This window comes from Rhipicephalus microplus, chromosome 10, assembly GCF_043290135.1.
Source record: "Rhipicephalus microplus isolate Deutch F79 chromosome 10, USDA_Rmic, whole genome shotgun sequence".
Lineage (NCBI taxonomy): Eukaryota > Metazoa > Arthropoda > Arachnida > Ixodida > Ixodidae > Rhipicephalus > Rhipicephalus microplus.
Genome location: NC_134709.1, coordinates 24,428,124 through 24,444,093, shown reverse-complemented (window position 1 = coordinate 24,444,093; position 15,970 = coordinate 24,428,124). Strand labels below are relative to the sequence as shown.

General features: G+C 46.2%; 1 protein-coding gene across 1 annotated transcript; it reads right to left on the bottom strand.

The window, feature by feature from the left end:
• Window positions 1–500: 500 nt before the first annotated feature.
• On the bottom strand, window positions 501–11,461 carry LOC119181362 (tetratricopeptide repeat protein 33). Its single transcript, XM_037432581.2, has 4 exons — window positions 11,054–11,461; window positions 9,914–9,995; window positions 3,112–3,243; window positions 501–1,023 (listed from the first exon to the last, which is right to left on the bottom strand). The coding sequence occupies exons 1-4, from the start codon at window positions 11,275–11,277 to the stop codon at window positions 802–804; spliced, it is 660 nt and encodes a 219-aa protein (XP_037288478.1). The 5' UTR covers window positions 11,278–11,461; the 3' UTR covers window positions 501–801.
• Window positions 11,462–15,970: the final 4,509 nt, after the last annotated feature.

Sequence of the window (15,970 nt, the reverse complement as noted above, 5' to 3'; positions counted from 1 at the left end):
GCAAAACTGAAGCTTCATTGTAGATTCAAGCAAACAAATTGCTGTTACACAGTGTTGTTGCAAAGGTATGTGTCCTTTATCTTTTTTATTAAAATGATGAAATCGAAGACGTTGGTGCCATTATGGTGGCACCGGCTACTCCTTTTCTCTTAGTAGACAAGATATGTCATGGCCATTTGGTTAGCCGCTAGTACACGTTGCTTAGCGGCAGTGCTTCAACAGGTCATACTAATGATATAACTCAAACCTCGTTATAATGAAACCGGATATAATGAAATATCGGTTATAACAAAATTAATGAAAAATATTGTTGCAATAAATATAGTGGTAAAAATAAACCTACATGACTAGTTTTCCGATATAACGAACTTATATTCATTAAGATACAGATTTCTTATGAGGTTTGAGTGAAGTTACTGCCACCACTTGTGACAACTACCACCAGTATAACTAAACCTTCACAAAAGTATGACAATGAATGCGGAATGAAGAGCACAACACCAAGCATGAACAAGAATTTCATTATTAACCGAAGGATCGTCTTTCGAGACAGTTGCAGGTGAATAGTCCCAGCATGGTACATCAGTACCTCACTGCTACAGGTACGAACATGCAACACTTTCTGCAAACTCCACAATGCACCAAGTTGAAAGTCCAAGCCGAAAGCATGGCGACTCTGCTCTTTTCTCTCAGACTGAGTCCTCAAAGCACACCGGCTTCATTAAGAAAACACCACACCTTGTGCACCTGCCGTCCTTCTCACAACGCAGATCCAGCGCCCTCTGGACCTGTACACTTCTGTCACCTGATCTCTCGACAACGAACGAGTTCGGGTTTAGGAGTTTCGGTTTCTTGCACCTCGACTACGTTGCCATCTTCGTCAAAGCAGACTGGGGTCTCCTTCGCAGTCTCTTCTGCAACCAGTTTCTTTCTCAGAAGCTGCGAAGTGTAAAGGAGGTCCTCCGTACGAAGCTCTTCGTCCGCGGGATTGAGGTGGACCGCAGAGCAGAAACTTCGCAGTGCCTAGGGATGACCAAACGTTATTGCGCTCCTAGTAAGTAGGAAACATTTAAACTAAAGAATAGTCTCCTTGTATAGTCCATAACTTCATACAAACCGTAAACCTAATGCTCACAGTTGGCAAGAGGAATACTATAAGAACGACACAAGTGCCACAATCGCAAAAGTATCACTGCTTTACAGAGCACCGATTTCTGCTCTGCGACATCTATAAAAACACTGCCTGATTCACTTCACAAACTTGACTACAACATGAAGGGGTAATAATACAAAGCTCGGGGTCAAAATAGCCTGCCGGTTTGATTTCCGTGAGCATGCATATATCCTCTACCGAACGTCAATAGTGAATGTAGCTTTGAAGGTATTTTACATGAATACTGAAGTTTGCATGCATGCGGTATTTACAACTTCAAAAGTGACCCCCCTACGTACCTCCCTCACGTTACCACACTGCAGTCAATACAAGTTACAATGACATCACAGCCACTATTTTTCTTTCGCCGCATTCACTCCAGCACACTACCACTCAGTGGCTACTTGGAGTCCGTGACCGCGACACACATGTTGAAAGTTTTGTGTTTGGCAACACTGCTGTCCCGTTTCCTGTTCGAAAAGACTTCTTGGTGCAGACTGTGTGAAAGTGTGTCATAGTTGTGTGTACTGATGTGATCAAACCTTGCACTCTCTAAGTGGCAATAGTTGCACCCAGTGGCTTGTCGTTTTTGGAGCTCTCTCCCAAACCAGAACTGAGACTGGTCGGTAATGAGGAGCCTATGAATTAATTATCTGTCGTGTGCTGTAGCAAACGATGTGTTGAGTTATGAATAACAGATCCCAGCAACACATTGCAGCCAAAAAAATGTGATGCCAATAATTTTGTGCCGGTGTCCTTTTGAAAAAACGAAGTTATCTCATGTTGCATGTCATCTGTACACCTATGTGCTGCCAATATGCTAAATTAGTTATGGCTGAAACCACAAGCGGTGTTCTGTCAGTTGCTGCCAGCGGAGAAGTGTTGCTCAGCACACCTAGAGGTAAAACAGTTCGCGCCTGCAACACCTTTCACATAACACTAATCACGTAATATTTTCCTTCACGAAAATTCGTGACACAATGCCACATTACTGTAAATTATGCACACTTCAATTTACATCTTTCTTTCTCATTGAGCATGCTATTTTTGGGTGCCTATTAAATTAATGAGAGAAGGAAGAGAACCGAGCCCAAAAGCTTTGCCAATTGTAAAGGTGGTGTTCCGAGTCCATTGTTGGTACGTTCATTTGCGTGAACCTTCAGTTTCCTTTACTACACAATTACTACACCTGAACATTGAAAATTCTACAAATACCATCCACCCCATGTTTTTTCTTGGCTTCATGTAGTACTGAGACAGGTCCCTCTAGCCTTCATAGAACTGATTCATACGTACAAACCTAGAAGCTATGTGCCCTCGCACAAGTTTGAAGTCTCGCTCTATGGTATGTGCTCACTCGTGTATCTATAGGGCCATACACAACACATACAAGCATTAACCCTTCAACACTCTTTGTTTGCATGCTTGTACTTGCTAGCTGCATCAACTAGCAGCTAAAAAAGAGCATGATACATTGAGGTTTGGATTAATTGAACCAGTGTAATAAATGTGCCTTTAGTTAACTGAATTTCGCAGTCTATACATGATCACATTTCTGAAGGCACTACCACGTTCAGCGATTCACTCAAACGTGCTGCTTTTCACAAGCCACATAAACATTATCATTTTTTCTTTACTCAAAATAAATATAACTGAAAAAAAATTGCACAATGTACCCAGCCCAAGTTTTGATTCTGTACGTGTAAAAACAGAATGTGAATCTCTTCAAGCTAACTGCATATTTAATTAAAATTTGGCTGAATATAATTAGTATAAAATATACAGATACACATTATAAGAGATTCTTTTTGTTGAAATAGAAGACTGAGTACCTCGAAATGATGCTGTGCAACTTTTAAGCATTCACAGACAGTTCTTCATCAGTGGAGCCCGAAAAAGCTGGAGGCTATTATTCAAAAAAAAAAAAGAAGGCGATACAAGCAAAAAACCAATCTTGCCATTTGAATCTCGCCCAACTGCAGCTGCGCTCGCCCAAGGGTCTGGTGTGCGACCCACCACAAGGGATCAAGCTTGACAACTTGCTCTGCCTCCTGAACAGCTGCAAAGTCTTCTCGCAGCAGCATCAGCACCTAAAGATCAAACGCTGCCGTATTGCCTTGTTCTGTTTGTCTTTTTTTTTCTAAACACACTCACACCTCATTATAACAAAGTTGCATCTTACAAAAAAAATGGGTTCATTATATCCGAATATTTCTTATAAAGGTAAATTTCTAACACTATATCCTATAGCAAAACTATTTTTCATTTACTTCAACTATTTTTTATTTAATTCATTAAAACCAATATTCCGTCATGTCCAGGTTTGAGTTACCATAAGCAACGAAATTCATAATTCAATGATATGTACAAAATATGGTCAGCACCTCAACCAATGTACCTCGCTCTTATTGACAGTCAATTCTCTTTGCACAACTGTAAGTCACACAAAGCACCTTCTTTGACAGACTTATTCAATGGCTTCATGTGGGACGTAAACAGCTAGGCAAGGTGCTCTGTGCCAGCATGGTTTAGCTTCTGGACAACAATGTTAAAAAATATTGTCGCGACGTCAAGACAGAGGTCGTACTTGAAGACTCTGAGAAAACAGCAGCGGGTCGGTCTTTTTATTAACCGCGCGTGAGAGAGAGTTCCTCGTCTTTCTCATTGTTGCGTTCTGCATAAAAGCGTGCAGATGCGCGTATGCGCTGTCGCCTTCGTCTTTTTCGCGGGACGCACGTGAGATTTGCCTCCCTCCAAAAATGGCATCGTCCCGATGCGCAGCCAAGGCACTCTACTTATGAAAATGCACATATGCACCGGCACCCACAGGACAAATGAGAGTTAGCTGGACAAGTAGGGTTTCATCCGAATGACACGCAGGATTTCAGGTGAGCAGTTTCGGCGACTGGAACTGCAATCGCCGTCGGGAATAACTTCGTAGTTGATATCGTTCAATCGTCGGGTGACTCGATATGGGCCGAAGTATCGTCGTAATAGCTTTTCTGAAAGTCCGCGTCGACGTATTGGGATCCAGACCCATACCTTGTCGCCTGGTTTGTAGCTTACCAATTTATGTCGTAGGTCATACCGTTTAGCATCTTTGTGTTGCTGGTGACAAATACGCACGCGGGCTAGCTGTCGGGCTTCTTCGGCGCGCTGACCAAATTCTTCGGCGTCAGCGTGAGTGTCGTCACACTCGTGCGGCAGCATAGCGTCCAACGTTGTAGTGACTTCGCGCCCGTGTATTAAACTAAACGGCGTCATTCCGGTAGTTTCCTGCCGGGCAGTATTATAGGCGAAGGTCACATAAGGCAAGATTTCGTCCCAGTTCTTGTGTTCTGTGTTGACATACATGCAGAGCATCTCTGCGAGGGTCTTATTAAGCCGCTCTGTTAGTCCGTTCGTTTGTGGGTGGTACACCGTTGTTCTCCAGTGAGCTGTACCACTGAGCTTGAGAACCGACTCCAAAAGTTCTGCAACGAACGCAGTTCCTCTATCCGTGATGAGAACTGTTGGAGCACCGTGCCGAAGGACGACGTTTTCTATGAAGAAATGAGCCGCTTCTGCTGCTGTGGCCCTCGGCATGGCTTTAGTTTCTGCGTAGCGAGACAAGTAATCGGTGGCGAAAATGATCCATCTGTTCTCTGTGGTAGAAGTTGGGAATGGGCCCAGGAAATCCATTCCGATTTGGGTGAATAGCTTTGCTGGTACTTGAACAGAATGTAATAAGCCTGCCGAGTGGTGCTTTGCGTCTTTGACAGTCGGCACATGTTTGGACGTGATGTTTCACAGCAGCAGGTAGGTTCGGCCAGTAGTAACTGTTTTGCAGACGGGACAATGTTCGAGTGTAACCGAGATGACCGGAGGTGACTTCATCATGGCAGGCTTCCAGAATTTCTTTTCGCAGTGATGCAGGGACGACGAGCAAGTATGGGCTGCCGGTGGGAGAAAAGTTTTTCTTGTATAGGACGGCATTCCTTAAACAAAAAGATGGCACTCCTCTCGCGAAAACTCGCGGCACGTCTTCCCGTCGTCCTTCTAATAAATCGATAAGCGAAAGCAGGTCAGGGTCACTGCGCTGCTCTTGAGAAATAGTGGCCGCAATGATGACTCTCAAGAATGCGGCATCCATAGACTTGTCATTAATAGCGGCAGGCTCGACGGGTGACCGCGAGAGACAGTCTGCGTCGGTGTGCTTCTTCCCTGATTTATAAATAATGGTCATATCAAACTTCCGAAGCCGAAGGCTCTAGCGTGCTAAACGGCCGGATGGGTCTTTCAAGTTAGTGAGCCAGCAAAGCGAGTGGTGATCACTGATGACCTTGAATGAGCGGCCGTACAGATACGGTCTAAATTTGAGAACCGCCCAAACCACGGCGAGGCACTCTTTCTCGGTAGTCGAGTAGTTCTCTTCCGTGCAAGAGAGAGCTCTGCTGGCATAGACTATCACTTTCTCGGAGTTATCTTGCCATATTATCAGTACCGCGCCCAGGCCTACATTGCTTGCGTCGGTGTGAAGTGCTGTTGGCGCTTCCTGATCAAAGTGCGCAAGAACCGGAGGTGTTTGGAGGCGTTAGCGTAATTCGTTGAACGCTGTTTGTTCCTTTTCGCTCCAAAGAAAGGGGACATCCTCTCGAGTGAGCCAAGTCAAAGGCGCCGCAATAGACGGAAAGTTGGCGATGAATCGTCGGTAATAAGCGCAGAAGCCTAAGAAGCGTCTCACTGCTCTTTTATCATGCGGTGCGGGAAACTTTGCGACAGCGTCGATTTTGCCCGGGTCAGGTCGAACACCTTCGTGGCTGACCACGTGGCCTAAGAAGCAAAGTTCGCTGAAACCGAAATGGCACTTCTCTGGCTTTAAAGTCAGGCCTAACGAACATATAGCTTGTAGAACTGCGAATAATCGACTTAGGTGTTCCTCGAATGTAGCTGAGAAGACAATAACATCGTCTAGGACGACCAAGCATGTCTGCCACTTCAGTCCTGATAGTACAGTGTCCATTAAACGCTGAAAAATGGCTGGCGCTGAGCATAACCCGAATGGAAGCACTTTAAATTCATAAAGACCGTCGGGCGTCACGAAAGCAGTTTTCTCACGGTCTCTCTCGTCGACCTCTATTTGCCAATAGCCACTTCGCAGGTCCATCGATGAGAAATAGCTTGCATGCCGCAGCCGATCAAGAGAGTCATCTAAGCGTGGCAGTGGGTAGACGTCTTTCTTCGTTACTTACTTTAACTTGCGGTAATCTATACAGAAACGCAAGCTGCCGTCTTTCTTTTTAACCAATACCACGGGAGATGCCCAGGGACTCTTGGAAGGCTGTATTACGTCATCTTGGAGCATCTTCTGAACTTGCTTTTGGATCTCCTCACGTTCTTTCGGAGCCACACGGTATGGGTTTTGACGGATCGGTCTCGTATTTTCTTCAACGATGATTCGGTGCCGGGTCAGTAGTGTTTGCTTGACTTTCGACGTGCACGAAAAACAATTTTTGAACTGGTGTATCAGCTCTAGTAGGCGCTGTTTATCCGAGACTGACAGGGTTGATCAAATGTTGACAGACAAAGGTGTCGAGGCTGGGATGGTCGCCTGGTCCGGTTGCAAAGTGAAGCAATCTCTGGCTTGGTCCACGTCGTCGTAGTAGGCAATCGCGGTGCCCTTCTGGATGTGACGACACTCGTTGCTGAAGTTGGTGATGAGCACTCCTGCCCGCCCATCAGTTAGTGCCAGAACCCCTCTCGCTATTGAAACACCTTGCGTAAGCAATAGCGGGTCTATTCACTCCGCTATCACCTCATTACGGCACGGCCGTTCACATAACGCCACCACAAGGCAGCAAGATCTCGGCAGGAGCATCACATCATCGGCTACACGTAAACGTTGCAGTTGTTCTTCAGTGGTGGCGTCGACGTAAGGATGAGTGGAAAAGGTGACGATACGTTCTGGAATGTTGATGACAGTACCGTACTCTCGCAGTAAATCCATACCCAAAATCAACTCTTTACAACAGTCCGGTAAAATGACAAAAGTGGCGACGAAGTTCGAATCATCGATTACGAGCCGAGCGGTGCATTTACCGGTTGGCGTCATTAGCTGCCCACTCCTTATGCTCGGCCCACTCCACGGCGTCTAAACCTTCTTAAGGCGGTCGGCGAGCTCTTGTCGCATAATAGAGAAGTCAGCACCAGTGTCAACCAGTGCTGTTACGTGGTGTCCGTCTATAATAACGCTGAGGTCAGCACGTACAAATTCATTGGCATTAGTACTCGTGGTTGTCGTCGTCTTTGTGTAGAGGCAAGGGGGTCTTTTTGGCGTCTCGGCGATTGGCAACCTTGCCCCCGGAGGTCGCAGCAGTTAGTTTTCCTGGCACGGGCTTGGGGAGCGGTTACTGACGGCGTCAGCGTATTTTTGGCGATTCGGGGAATTCTGACCTCGTGCAGGTGAGGGAGACCGCCAGCAACAACTTGGTGAAGACGCTTGGTTGGTCGGCAGGTGATCAGCACCACGGTCACGAGGGTCTTCAGAATAAAAGGAAGCGGGCCGAGAAAAGTTTCCAAACCGGGCTTCTCGATGACAGCAGTAGCGCGAGATGTGGCCTGGTTCGCCGCAGTGGAAACAAAGGGGTCAACGGTCGGCAGTGCGCCACAAGTCGGTCCAACGTACTGGTGGTCGCCGCACAGGTTCCCGCTGCCACCACAGCAAGGTAACAAGCCGTGGCTGAAAGGGTGCTTCTGCTGGGGCAGGCGGATGACGGCGGACGGCATCGGCATAGGTCAGTGGACGTGGTTCGGGTGGTGGTGCCAGTGATGGAAAGGCTTGCCGTAGTTCCTGGCACACGATTTCTGCAACAGAAGCAACTGGGGGATCGGTAGACGGAAGGCCGAGGGCCCGCAGCTCTTCCCGCAGGATTTGTCGAATCATTTGCCGTAAAAAGTTTTCGGAAACGGCAGGGTTTTGAGCGGCGGCACCAACAGGCGTTTGGTCGGGCAGGCGGTCAAAGTGGCGGCATCGTTGCCCGAGCGCTGGCTCAATGACAGTCGCCTCTTTGATTAATTCGTCCACCGTTGTTGGCGGATTTCGTACAGGGCTGGCGAAAAGGGGTTCCTTAACTCCCCGCATCAGGTGACGAACTTTCCTTGCCTCGGGCATGTCAGGGTCAGCGCAGCGAAATAGACGGGCCATATCCTCAGCGAACATGGCAACGCTTTCGTTCGGCTTTTGCATGCGGGCTTCAATCATCTGTTGTGCGAGATCCCGTCAGTCCGCACTCAGGAACGTCTCGAGAAGCTTTTGGCGGAAATTGTCCCAGGTTTGGAAAGTAGGCTCCCTGTTCTCTTACCATGTGCGAGCGCTATTTTCCTTTGCGAAGTAGGCACGGCCAAGTTTTTCTTGCACGCTCCAACGATTCACCACAGCGGTCCGCTCGAACTGGTCGAGTCAGTCCTCGACATCTTCATACGGTTCTCCACGGAGGACTTCGGGAACACGAGGAGTCTCAAAAGTTACCTGGTAAGGGTGAGTCGTCTGAGCCGGAGGAAGATTCGCAGACGTTGAAGGGGCCGCCATGTTGGTAACAGGAGATGCCGTCAAGAGTTCTGGACTTAGGCTTAGTAGGCGCCGGCTGAATCGGTGTACTGGAGTCGCAACAAGATGTTGAGGCTCCGGACTGGGTGTACGGTCCCGAACAACGCTTTCATGCATCAGGTTGCAGTACCCAGCACCTCCACCAGTGTCGCGACGTCAAGACAGAGGTCGTACTTGAAGACTCTGAGAAAACAGCAGCGGGTCGATCTTTTTATTAACCGCGCGCGCGAGAGACTTTCTCGTCTTTCTCGTTGTTGCATTCTGCATAAAAGGGTGCAGATGCGCGTATGCGCTGTCGCCTTCGTCTTTTTTGCGGGACGCAGGTGACAATATGATACTTGGAGAGTTATTTGTCCGTCACATTGCACTGTCTCTCTTGTGTCTAACCACTGTCTTCCATTCTATCAAGCTTTTCCACATGCATGAACTATTAGCATCAAATGAAACGCCATCATCGGTGACAGGCGTGCACATCCGATTTGACTGAAATATACATTACCACTGTAGAGTCATTTTATTTCGCTTCTGCGCTAGATCTGATATCTTGGTAATGACGGTCAGCGTGGGTGTGCCAAGCTCTTCTGGTAGTTTCACTTTTGCTGCATTTTTATATTGATTTTCTTCTTTCCTAATATCACAACTAGACTGGAAGCAAAATTACTGCACAGTATGTAAATCGTGCAGAGCTGCCAAAGTGCGTGTGTGCACCGGTCAATAATATATTATTGCTAATGCATGATGCTGTTCCAAGTTTCATTGTACGCCAAAAGAACCTTTGTGGCTTGTACACGGCAAATCGCTTGATGCCAACTGCGACAAATTCACAAATGCTCCATACAATTCCGATGCGAGCGAACAGTGTGTCCTTTTGCTTTATACATATCCGAAATAATGAACAGCTTCGAAATTGGGCACACAGACCTTCAGTGTATGCGAACAACACATATGCATAAGACAGTTGTCGATCATGTCCATGCATTGAATGCAAGCACTCTTGCGTAGGTATGCACACTATTTTCAGAAAATAAGATTTATACCCAGGAAACCGACCTGAGAATCTAATAATAAAACTCCTATGTTTACTTAAAGACACTATTGCGCATTGTTTCTGACAAAGCTGCTGAAAAGTTGACTACGGTATAAGACACACTTATTTTTTAAGATTGATCACTCACCTGAGCCCTCATCTCGTGAATTTCGACATCGCCAGGAGTGAGCTGGAGCGCTTCATCAAATTTCTTCAGAGCTTCCCAGCACCTGAAATGGTTACAATCACGCAGAAATACCATAACTTTGGTTTCAAGCCAAATCTCCTAACTTACAACTCAACGCCGTGGGTGCATTCTACAAAAAAAAAAAAAAAAACTACGCGGGATGCCCAATTTGGCGACCTACATCTTGAGATACAACATAGTAAAAAATTTTTGAAGTACCCAGTGGCGATAATCTCTCAGTTTCTGATACAATGCAACTACTAGTACGTGTTGTTTGTTCATGCAATATCAGAGCCTGTAGGAGCCTCAGAACTCAATATTGTCAAAGCTTGATTGATGACTGACATGTGGGGTTTAACGTCCCAAAACCACCATATGATTATGAGAGACGCCGTAATGAAGGGCTCCGGAAATTTCGACCACCTGGTATTCTTTGACGTGCACCCAAATCTGAGCACACGGGCCTACAACATTTCCGCCTCCATCAGAAATGCAGCCGCCGCAGTCGGGATTCAATCCCGCGACCTGCGGAATATTGTCAAAGCAAACCAGAGTTAAACAATCCACCTGTCGCGTCACACGTAACTGCAAATTTCGATCAATTAACTGACTCATTAAAAGAGGATTTCGAGCTCTCGATTGCCAGTAAGGTCGAACGTAACTCTCCCGAAAACCGAGCATTTGTTACGCGAAGCAGGGAGCGTATTTCTGTAACGCGCAAAACCACTGCAGGTTGTCGGTGTGATAAACCTGAAGTAATTAATGTTTGTAGCTTATACAGTGTGTGCACTCATTATTGCAGCTCCGTTGGCCAGCAACCTGAGATTTTGGCAAGGACACGTTGCTGGGCTGGTGGGTCGGGATTCATCATAAGGAGCAGCGCAACACGTCAGTGATGACATGTCACGTGGGAGTTCTGCACACTATCTTTATTTGTAGTCTACTTGCCCTTATCGGCCCACCGCCTTGGCATAAATAGCACGTGTGATCGCAAAATGAATCTATTAGTTGTGAGTTAGCGCTGTGCCCTAGCTCTCTCTAGGGCACTGTCGTGTAGCGCTTCTACGTGAAACCGCTTAATATCACCAAATCGGGACAAACCTGTCGAGTTCCGCTAGTGTCGTCCCTTCTTGCCGAAGGCGACGACTCTTTTGAGCGCAGTCTTCCAACAGCAGGTTCCTGCGACGCTTGTAGCCGCTTAACCAGTCTACGCCTTCGGGAGGATCGGCGTTTTCGTCCGCGCAGTTCTCTGCAAATGCGGCTGCCAGGACCGTCGCCACTTTTCCACTCGCCTTGCGCTTCCACCCGAAGGCGGTTGCCTTCATGACTGCACACGACGGCCGAAAACACGAAGAAAAACTTCGTCGAACCAAGACGCTTTTCGGTCAAACTTGTTGCGATCACCACCGATGCACGAAGATCAGCCGCAGCGACATATTGAACTGCCAGCGATGGCGATGCCACCTTTGCTAACTGTAAACATGGCCAATTGACATGGCTAACCCGAAAGCAGGTAGGGTCAGTAGGGGTGTGGCAGTTTTGGCTAGTTGGTATTACATGACAATAGCTATAGCGCGAGAACACAACGACGACGAAGAGACAAGAATCCTTCTTCTTGTCTCTTTGTCGTCGTTCTGTTCTCGCGCTATAACCATCACCAGTTTAGGGTCTAGCCACCCTTACTAGGTAACGGTTTTGCCTCGGAAGCACGGAGGAAGGCTTTTCCTTCCTCCGTGCTCGGAAGGTTTGTTTTGCCCAGTTTTACCTTTGTGGCCATATGAGCTCCATGCTTATGGCGTTCCTGCGCATAAGTTCGCTGGTTTGATTTTCAGTTACGGAAGCTGCTTTTCAATGGGCAAAAAATACGAATGCTCTGTGAACTTTAGCGTTCAGAATTAAAGTGACATTAAATTCAAGTAACAATTTACGTAAAAGTGAAAGTTCAATGGACAACAAGCTCTAAAACGACAATACTATCAACAGCAGTGCCCTACTTACAGAAAAATTAAAGGGTCCCTGAGACACTTCTTCAAGTAGCCATGGAATGAATTCACTGGAAGAGCTTATTGCCTCACGAATTCAACGCCGCAAAAATTTTAAGAATCTGTCCAGGGCGAGTGGAGTTACAATGGTTTGTCGCGTGCTGCAATTCAGGTATTATTGCATGAAACTCTATGGCAATTGCATTCTCTCTTCTCTAGTCCCGACGAAAGCGCTGGAAGTTAAGCAGGGAGGGATGGTAGCGCCATAGAAAAACTTCACGCGCGCCTACGCTACTCGGCTGCTGACCCACAGGTCACGGGTTCGAATCCCGGCTGCGGCGGCTGCATTTCCAATGGAGGCGGAAATGTTGTAGGCCCGTGTGCTGCTCAAATTTGGGTGCACGTACTCAGGTAGTCGAAATTTCCGGAGCACTCCACTACGACGTTTCTCATAATCATATGATGGTTTTGGGACGTTAAATTTCACATCAGATGAAAAACTTCCGGCCAATAAAATAACGCACACAGGAAACGAAGAAGGAGACAGGAAAGAGGCCAGACTACCAACTGTTTATTCACATATGCGTGGCTCAAGTATATATACTCATACGGTCACATGGTGAAGCTAAGTGCTCTTTAAAAAATAACCAAAAATTGCCCAAAGTAATAAACTGACTCATAATCATTCAAAGCTTCCTTCGCTCTACTAATCGCTACAGATTACAAACAAGATTCTAGGAACGTGTTTTCCTTCCTGCGCAGTGTCACGGAGCTATCGCTGCAGCATGCTTCACCACTCTTTGCAATATGAAAAGCTTCCAAAATTTCCCGTGCCAATTTTTCATGGCTTTTGCCTAAAATCTTGATTTCGTTCAGCAGTGGCTTACAATTGCACTGTTTACAATGAAGGGCTAGATTGGAGCCTGTGCCTTTCTCAAGTGATTTGAAATGTTCCCAGGCCCTAAAATTCACACAACGCCCTGTTTGGCCTATGTATAACATCCCGCACGTCAATGGAATTGCATACACCACGCCAACAACACACTTCACAAAAACCTTCCCATGCTTCGCCTCACACTGAAACTTCTTCTTTTTCCCGATGCGTGCACACAAACCACCCAATTTCCTTGGTGCGGAAAATACCACGGACACTCCAAACCTGAACGCCACTTTTTTCAAGCCATGCGCTACACGGTGCGTATAGGGCAACACCTGTGGTATCCTCTGCTCTGGACCTGTCTGTTTGGTTTTCTTTTTTCCTTTCATTTTTTGTAGTAACGTTTCAGCAACAGCTGACAAAACAGAACTGGGAAAGCCAGCGTTTTTTAGTCTCTCTATCTGGGCGGTGAAGCTCGTCTCAAGCATGTGCTCACATGACTTTGTCAGGGCAGATTCAAGGCAAAGAGAACCGATGGCCCTCTTTACCGTTTTAGAGTGTGAAGAGTTATACGGTAACAGCTCTTTCTTTGCTCTTGGCGAATACATCCAACACACGTTTCCATCACAACATCTAATGTTTATGTCTAAAAATTGGAGGCTATTGTTCAGCGGCACCTCATGCGTAAAACTCAGGCCTTTCCCTAAGTTTTTAAAGTAGCATAATACGCTTTGTACGGTGTTGTCATAAGTCAGATTAAAATCAGCTGCTAAAACTACCAAAAAGTCATCCACGTATCTAAAAATTTGCAGGACAGTGCCTTTGTCAAACGTGGATTCTAAATCCCGGTCAATGGAAGATAAAAAAATATTACACAGCACAGGGGCAACGCAAGATCCAATGCATATCCCTTTCTTTTGAACAAACAAGCCTGAGTCAAAGGAAACAACCGTCGCCCGAAGGTAAAACTCGAGGAGCGACATAAACTTGTCCACACTAATGCCCACAGAATTTTGAAATGCAACAGTTCCATTACACTCAATGCACTCTCGGACAGACTTAAACAGCTCTGTATGCGGTACAGAGTAGAACAAATCCTCGACATCAATAGAAAATAAAAAACCTATTTCCTTCTGCTTCTAAAACGGTAAAGAGGGCCATCGGTTCTCTTTGCCTTGAATCTGCCCTGACAAAGTCATGTGAGCACATGCTTGAGACGAGCTTCACCGCCCAGATAGAGAGACTAAAAAACGCTGGCTTTCCCAGTTCTGTTTTGTCAGCTGTTGCTGAAACGTTACTACAAAAAATGAAAGGAAAAAAGAAAACCAAACAGACAGGTCCAGAGCAGAGGATACCACAGGTGTTGCCCTATACGCACCGTGTAGCGCATGGCTTGAAAAAAGTGGCGTTCAGGTTTGGAGTGTCCGTGGTATTTTCCGCACCAAGGAAATTGGGTGGTTTGTGTGCACGCATCGGGAAAAAGAAGAAGTTTCAGTGTGAGGCGAAGCATGGGAAGGTTTTTGTGAAGTGTGTTGTTGGCGTGGTGTATGCAATTCCATTGACGTGCGGGATGTTATACATAGGCCAAACAGGGCGTTGTGTGAATTTTAGGGCCTGGGAACATTTCAAATCACTTGAGAAAGGCACAGGCTCCAATCTAGCCCTTCATTGTAAACAGTGCAATTGTAAGCCACTGCTGAACGAAATCAAGATTTTAGGCAAAAGCCATGAAAAATTGGCACGGGAAATTTTGGAAGCTTTTCATATTGCAAAGAGTGGTGAAGCATGCTGCAGCGATAGCTCCGTGACACTGCGCAGGAAGGAAAACACGTTCCTAGAATCTTGTTTGTAATCTGTAGCGATTAGTAGAGCGAAGGAAGCTTTGAATGATTATGAGTCAGTTTATTACTTTGGGCAATTTTTGGTTATTTTTTAAAGAGCACTTAGCTTCACCATGTGACCGTATGAGTATATATACTTGAGCCACGCATATGTGAATAAACAGTTGGTAGTCTGGCCTCTTTCTTGTCTCCTTCTTCGTTTCCTGTGTGCGTTATTTTATTGGCCGGAAGTTTTTCATCTGAAGCAATGCACCAACTAGCCCAACAACGAGTATTATTGAAATTTCACATATCAATCATTAACTTTTTCTCTTTTTTTTTTTTTTTGAATGCATGGCTTTTTTAGGTGTGATCGCGCGCGCACGCGTAAACAAGTAGCGGCCTCCCACGGTGATCTCTGTAACGAGTGAGCGCGCAATGTTCGAATCAGCCAATGGCTGACAGATGGGCTTGCTACATGCGATTTTTGAGCATATTCCGCGATTTGTCGAGAGAAGAGAAAACAATTTTTAGCTAACTTTGATAATTATAAATTCCAGGCCACGTGCTGAGCTATAATATTTGGCTCGCATGTTGTCGGGAGCCTCTACTACCGATCGGCAGCGTTTTCTGACCATGCTCAAAAAGTTTTGCAGGGCCCCTTTAAGGTGAATGCACGTGGACACGTGTTACGACAGGACATTCTCAAAATGACGTCACACGAACCACCTACAATTAAACACTAGTAATTGAACTAGTTCACTAAATAAAAAACTCTCCGTGCATCAAGAGACGTAATAAAATGCTACTTGTTAGTTTCTGTTCGATTCATGGATGCATGCAAGGCGGAGCGGATCCTCCTCGATACGGGCAATGATTGCTTGCTATCGCCAGCCGGTCGCAAAATGGTGTAACCGCGTTATCACTTTATTTGGCTATCGCATCGAAATGTCAGATTAAACGCCAAGTGCAACTGCCGCGGCACATATCAAGGAGGAGCTTTGTGCTGCAGTGCTGACCGCAATAATGTCGTAGCCAGGAAGTTTATTCGCGGGCGATGGAAGGGGTACTAGCTGATAATCTCGACTATTTAAAAAAATATTTTATTACTTTTGGCAAAACAACTTCGTCCATCAGAATTTCTGGGCGTGCCAGGCCTATATATGGCACCATATTTACCTGGCTGTTTTGCATGTGCAATCATGCAAACCACAATTAAAGTTTTCAGCGTGATGTCTCAGAGCACATCCATGCTTAAAGAATTATTTTCAAGTATCATCATCATCAGCAGCCTGACTACGTCCACTGCAGGACAAAGGCCTCTCCCATGTTCCGCCAG

What these genes read in the sequence shown, in the direction of transcription:
- LOC119181362 (XM_037432581.2), bottom strand. Translation starts at nt 11,277, where the DNA reads ATGAAGGCAACCGCCTTCGGGTGGAAGCGCAAGGCGAGTGGAAAAGTG. An exon ending in TTCACGAGATGAGGGCTCAG is followed by an intron (nt 3,244 to 9,913) that starts GTGAGTGATCAA and finishes TTTGATCTTTAG; the next exon opens with GTGCTGATGCTGCTGCGAGA. An exon ending in AGTTGGGCGAGATTCAAATG is followed by an intron (nt 1,024 to 3,111) that starts GCAAGATTGGTT and finishes GGTCATCCCTAG; the next exon opens with GCACTGCGAAGTTTCTGCTC.